This window comes from Mangifera indica, chromosome 17 (genome assembly GCF_011075055.1).
Source record: "Mangifera indica cultivar Alphonso chromosome 17, CATAS_Mindica_2.1, whole genome shotgun sequence".
Classification (NCBI taxonomy): Eukaryota; Viridiplantae; Streptophyta; class Magnoliopsida; order Sapindales; family Anacardiaceae; genus Mangifera; species Mangifera indica.
In genome coordinates, this window is record NC_058153.1 from 9,657,003 (window position 1) to 9,663,879 (window position 6,877).

Here is a 6,877-nt window from a genome sequence, read left to right on the forward strand (position 1 = left end):
GTTGTTCATGCACTGAGAATACGAGATCGAGAGATGGGTATTTTGTTTACGCGGATGTTTTCTTCGCTTCTCAGCAATAAAGAGGCTAGGATTTTAGTTCTTGGCCTAGACAATGCTGGCAAAACTACGATTCTTTGTATGTTGTTTAAGGGATTTTGAGGCTTTCCCAGTTGTTGTTGTTTTTGAATGACTAATGTTTTGGGTTTGGGTTTGGTTGTGCAGATCGGCTTCAAATGGGTGAAGTTGTTTCAACAATTCCAAGTCAGTAGCTCATTTCTTCACTACTTTTAATAATGTTGATTTTTTACTTGTTAGTTTTAATATTTACTATTGTTGAAGTTTGGTTATGGTGTTTCATAATGGACTGAGTATCGGGAAGTTATGAATTTGATGTTGTGATTTTTAGAGGTATTTATTTTTGCTTATGATCAATAAAGTGGAGTTCAATTGTTTGTAATGGTCTTAAATAATTATAATGTTTTGATTTATGCAGCAATCGGGTTTAATGTGGAAACAGTGCAATATAATAACATCAAATTCCAAGTCTGGGATCTAGGTATGTCATTCTGTTCCTTTGATTTGTATATGCAACCGGTGCTATGACTGATTCTTTAACAAGACTTTTTGTTTCATGTTATTGAAAAATAGATGTGACTTTTTTATTTAAACCAACAACCTTTTGTCAATTGTTTTCTTTTGCATGCTGTCACTTCTTTTTTTTCTAAGCTATAAATAATTTCTAGAATGTTGTTGTTTGTATCCTTTTATAGTTTTGATTGAAATGCTAAATGTTGGTTCAATTACTAATTGTGTTTTCTTTTTACCCTTGATGTAGGTGGGCAGACAAGCATCAGGTAACATGTTGGTTTGGATAGGTTTTACCTTTTTAAGCAATTTATATGGTTATATTTCTACTAAAATATGTGATCTTGTGATGTGCAAAGTTAATTCTGGTAACATGTTTATTGTCATGGGCTTAGAATTTTGGCACAGTGGAACTGCCTCTGTGGCAACCCAAGTACCCCAACCCCTGCGGTTTAGCCTTGTGTACCCCATTACTGGCTTAAGATTATTAGTATCATCTTGCCTTAGACTCAAACGTAAACGACTCCAGCTCCTAACCAGTTTGTGCAGGGATGACTTAATATCTTCTTCAATATTGCACAGGGCTTCACTCTTGCAATCCCCACTCTTGATTTCAAACATGAAACCAACAATCTTGTTTGTTTTTCTCATGTTATTGCCTATATCATGATGATTTCCCTTTGAGCCTTGACACTTTCCCCCACTCAATTTTGTGCATGCCCTTGTGTACATATCTAGATATTTTTAGGAGATATTTGCCAAGACTTGTATATAAAATCAGACCAATTGTACTGCATATAACACAATCAATTAAGAGAGAATTTCAGCACTCTTTCACTGTTCTATTTTGTGTGTTCCCTTACTATTCGTTGCTTCTTTTCCTTAGCATTTTCAGCACCAAATCTGGGATAAAGGTTGACTTAGCTCTAGGATAGCAGCTGTCTCATTATGGACTGGTGGATTGTAGAGACTTTTGTGCATTTCCAACATCAATAAAACATGTTTTTAACTGGAGAATTAAATAGTTTTATTTGAAAATTCTCTCATGGGTGCTTTAAGGATACTTTATGTTTTAGTTTGTTTTATTTATATTTACAGTGATGTTTTCTTTGAGTAAATAAAGATTTTATATAACACTGGATTGGTTCCTCCACCCTTAGCTTCTTTTTGACCCAATGTGACCATTATGACTGCAGATTCTTTTGATATATACAAACTAATTATGGATGATTGTATATATAATGAATGTTGTAAATATCTAGCTTTCTCCTAGTCTTTTTGGAAGACTTGCCCACTTCTGATTTTAGATTTGGATATTTTAACCTATGATATTTTCCTGGTCAATTTCATTTTTTGATTGAAGAAGTTAACCGAAAAAAGGGATGATTTCATTCTTCTTTATTGGAGCCTCTTAGATCAAGAAAAAGGTTAGGAATTGAGTGAAGAGGCTCATATAGGCAAGGTTTGGAGTGAAATGAACTTACTTCCTCATTTTTCAGTGTGACTTTAATTCTATTTCTTAAATTGATTTTTATAATTCATTTTCCCATCAATTCCACAAGTTCATTGCCTGTAAATTTTGTTTCATGGCACAGGCCATATTGGAGATGTTATTTTCCAAATACACAAGCAATAATTTATGTTGTTGATTCAAGTGACACCGATAGGCTGGCGATAGCCAAAGATGAATTTCATGCAATATTGGAGGTACACTTATATTGTGTTTATATTTACATATTCTTCTTAATAAGAAACAAAAAGAATTAATGAAGTGAGATATACATACTGTGAACAAGGAGTTCTTAAAAACCACAAATGTTATCGTGAAGACCAAAAGAATTTTACACTCTGTGAATTGCAGAGCTTTATAAAAACTATGCCACCCCATATCAAACAAGAGACCACCAAAATTTATGTTATGCTTATGTACTAATAATAGGTGGAGTGTTATTAATTAAAGTTTGAAATTGAAATTTGACATTAATTCATAAACCATTTTCTAATCCAATTAGGTGTTCAAGAGAGGAGAGTTCAATAGTGGTTTTTTTCCTCTCTTTTTAATGCGAACTTTGTAGTTCTTCTAAATTTTTAGGCGCTGGGTTGAATTAGACAGATGGTTGTCAATTACTCTCAAAATTTCCAGTTCAAAATTAAAGTTACAATAGCCTGACCTTTAATGGTACTTCAATTGGCCTTTTATGCGGTATCAACCAGCCTTATTTGTTTTATGCATCATAAATTGTTGAGATTCTCAAAAGAGGATATAGAAGCAAATTTTTTACGTTTGAATACTGATATCATTGTTGGTAAATGGATCCTTCTGGAGATTTTACGTACGCTTTGTATATGAATGTTTGATAGCTATATAGATATATCAGAGGTTTTGGCATATCTTTCCAATTTGTTTCCCCATTCTGTTTTCTCTTGTACTTACATTAAAAATTAATATAATAATAAGCCTTTGCTGTTTGTGCCTTTACCTTCATGTTTGCCTTGTTGACTGCTTAAATGCCTTATTAATGCATGCTTTTTCAGTTTCCATCCAATATCTTGGAGTCCCTGTCTTAAGTTTCTGACTCTTTTGGCAGGAAGAGGAGTTAAAAGGTGCAGTTGTTCTCATTTTTGCAAATAAGCAGGTTTGTGTAAACACCCGTTTATTCTATTTTAAAAGATGTGTAGACAGGAGATGCTTGACATTTCTGTTTCTTTGAAAATAAATGTGAATTCTGACCATTGAATTATCACCTTTACCGTGTTCTGGGGGAAAAAAAAAAAAAGGTTAACATATTTTAATATTCTAGCTATGGAGCTGAGAATGTTCATTTATGGTTTCATGTCTATGCCGCTTTTACATAAAAATTTTCTACAATATTTTCTTACTGTTTTACATCATCTTTCTGTTCCAAATAGGACCTGCCTGGTGCACTGGATGATGCTGCAGTGACTGAGGCTTTAGAGTTGCACAAGATTAAAAACCGTCAATGGGCAATTTTCAAAACTTCTGCAACGAAAGGAGAAGGGCTTTTTGAGGGTTTGGACTGGTAAGCTTAGTAACACCTAACTGCTATATAAGTTTTTTGAGGTTGATGTTGCCAGGCTCTGTTGCATGTAAATCACCATTTCATGCATTACAGAGGTCCAACTCCTTTTCTTTGTACTTGTTGAGGTCAATCCAAAACTTCACCTGATCTATCTAAGAACAATTGTCCATAAACAATTTAGCTCTTAAGTAAATTTGTAGGATACGTAATTGTGATTTACTGATCCAATCATACGGTAGGATATATATTGTCCATACTATTGATGAGTTCACTTTAAGAATTTATTTTCTATAATTACCTGAAGGACTTTTAATGTTAAAGTAATGTAATCTGGTTTCAAAAAGGTTGAAATCTCCATGAGGATGCTTGTTTATAATTACTACCTCTATGTAGCAGTGGATGTAGAATTGAAGCATTTTGGAAGAGTTTGGGAACCTTGCTATCATGCATCTATCAATTAACTAATGACATGGATATATATATTTTTTTCTATTGTTGTAATTAAAGTTATCTAATGACTTGGATATTTTTTTCTACTGTTTTAATAAAAATTCATAATATTGAGAAACTCCCCGAATCAATTTCTAGGGCATTAGTTCATCAACCATTAAGCCTGCAGCTTGAACTTTTGCATACACCACCACTGTTGCTTGGTAATAATCATCCCTGAAAGACTAAATACATTACAATGATAAAGGTTTACCAATGACTGTTTACCCTTGGCTGTGTTTTGGGATAACTTCTTTTCAATTTTATCATGGACTATCATAATGGAAAATTTCATTGCAATTGCAGGTTGAGTAACACACTCAAATCTGTAGGTGGCTAATGCACGGCAGAAGGGCAGAGATGCTTTTGCTGCTTTTATGTGATCAAGTTACATCTTAGAAACAAAGGAATGAATTCATGGTGGCATTTTTAGGTATGATAGAAATTTTATTTGAGTGCAACTCTCTCATTCCACATCTGCTGATGTACTCTTCTTTCTTTCCAGTACACCATTGATATACATGTACCATTTTTGTCAAAAGACATGACTTATTTGGCACTTACCTTCTGATTTGTCACCGTTAGTTATCTTCAGTGAGTGCATTTAGTTATCCTTAAATATTTTTTTTATCAGCTCTCCGGGTTACTTATTTTACTGCAATGTACTAGTTTTCTCATTTCCTCAGAAAGGGCCACCTTGGAGGTTTGGCGTGAAATACTTTCCCTCTCTAATCTTAGGAAATTAACAGATAAATTTGATGGTGCAATGAATAGAATAGATATTTTGAATGAACAGATGACAATTTTAGACAAATGACTTGCAGTGTAATCAGGATAGTTAAGATGCGCTATTGGTAAACATCTTTTAACAATAAACCTGTCAATTGGGTCTGGACCTGGGCAAATAAGGTTCTGACTGAGGCCAGCTCGAGCACTCAGGGTCCGGCCTTTAGAGGTCTTGGGCCATTGGAGATAGGGACGGGCTTGGGCCTTGTCTCCACGTGTGAGCCGGTCATGGTCTTATGCAGGGGCTTGACAGGTTGGGCCCTTGAGCCCATTTAATTATTAATTTTTTTATCTCTAATTTATATTAAAAAAATTATTTGTAATTATATTATATTTCTAAAAATGTATATATATTTTGGATGAACAATTAGGTTAGTACAAATAGATTTATGTTTGTGGAGGATTTAACCAAGATGGATATATCAGTTGTAATGTACTATGAAATCAATCATTCGTTGTAGTCCTAGTCACGGTTCATGAATTGGCGGTTTCGGTTCGAAACCGTCGGTTCACGGTTCAAAAAAATAAGAATTCGGAATTGAAACCGTTACAGGACGGTTTGTAACTAGTTCGGAACCGACGGTTCCAGTTCATAACCTTGGTTCAGAACCGACGGTTCGATTCATAACTCCGGTTCGAAACCAATATTGAACTGTCAATTCTAATACACGACCCTGATTTATTTTTTAAATTATTAATTATAATAATTAAAAATTAAAAAAAAAAAGCTTGGACTTAATTTTTCAATTAAACTTCATACGTATCTTCTTGGGGTTTAGAAGAATCAAAGCGTACGTAGTTCTCTTATCTTTGTGTATCCGATAGCCGACAGTGCCCCTTTACTTTATTATTCACTTTCGCTATCTTAACTATTGCTCCACCTCTACATATTGGTTTCCACTTTTTTGTATTGAAAAATCTTCTACAAATTAATTTTCATTCACATTTGATATATATGAATATTGACCGAATCTCCTATTACTTTTTAAATTTATACTACTTATTATTTTTTGATAATATAATTAATTACGAAAGATAATGAAAAAATAATAAATAATAAATAAAATTAATTATAGAGATAAATTCTATAATTAATTATGAATTGTATAATAGAAATTAAAATTGTAATTAATAAAAAATAAAGAAAGAATTTAATTAAATTTGAAAAAAAGACTTTGAAAGATTGAGAGAGTATTGAGAATTGAGAGAATGAGAAATGAGAATAAATGAGAGAGTTTGAAAGATTGACAGAGAGAATTGAGAGATTAAGAGAATATTTATAAGAGAAATTTTGAAAAAATAAAAAAAAAAGGGTGGGGAAATGAAATGATACAATTATGCAGGGTACGTCCCCTACAGAATCTAAAAATGCAGGGGTTGTCCCCTGCATTTTGCTTTGCAGGGAACCATGCAGGGGACCGTTTGGTTTTATTAAATTTTTAAAAATAAAAAAAAAATAAAAAAAAATTTAATATTGCCGGTTCACAAGGTTTTGAACCGTCGGTTTAACAGTCGATTTATGAACCGGCGGTTCTATGGTTTAAAAATAGAGAAACCGGAACCAAACCTTCAAATTTCGGTTTTGGTTCCAATTCATACCGGTTCCGGGTTAATATGGGCCAGTTTTGGGCCGGTTCAAGGGCCAAACCGGCCCGTGACCAGGTCTAATTCGCTGTCTTTATGGACGTTGGAGGACTGTCCTTTATTTGATTGTTTTTCAAATATAGTGTTAGATATAAACGCTCATCCCTTAAAAATAAAGACAAAAATGTCATTTTTATTGATATGGAGATGTGCAGTATATAGACATGGTAATGGGTCAGATTGGGCTGGCCCATAAATTTTTTAAGACCCAACTTTTTATATCAAATTGGGCTTGGGTTGACTTATTTAAACATTTTTTTTAAAATTTTAATTAAAATTTTTAAATACAAATTATTGTTTAATTATTAAAATTGAGGATATTACTCTGAACA

At 33.2% G+C, this 6,877-nt stretch overlaps 1 protein-coding gene across 1 annotated transcript; it reads left to right on the plus strand.

Moving 5' to 3' along the window:
- Positions 1 to 4,748, plus strand: LOC123200572 (ADP-ribosylation factor 1-like). Its single transcript, XM_044615810.1, has 8 exons — positions 1 to 136; positions 223 to 261; positions 494 to 556; positions 836 to 854; positions 2,181 to 2,292; positions 3,174 to 3,221; positions 3,496 to 3,626; positions 4,422 to 4,748. Exons 1-8 carry the CDS (start codon positions 34 to 36, stop codon positions 4,453 to 4,455), a joined length of 549 nt encoding a protein of 182 aa, XP_044471745.1. The 5' UTR covers positions 1 to 33; the 3' UTR covers positions 4,456 to 4,748.
- Positions 4,749 to 6,877: the final 2,129 nt, after the last annotated feature.

Coding starts and splice junctions, on each gene's coding strand:
- LOC123200572 (XM_044615810.1), top strand. CDS start 34: ATGGGTATTTTGTTTACGCGGATGTTTTCTTCGCTTCTCAGCAATAAA. Junction 2,293..3,173: donor AATTTCATGCAATATTGGAG/GTACACTTATAT, acceptor CTCTTTTGGCAG/GAAGAGGAGTTAAAAGGTGC. Junction 3,627..4,421: donor CTTTTTGAGGGTTTGGACTG/GTAAGCTTAGTA, acceptor TTGCAATTGCAG/GTTGAGTAACACACTCAAAT.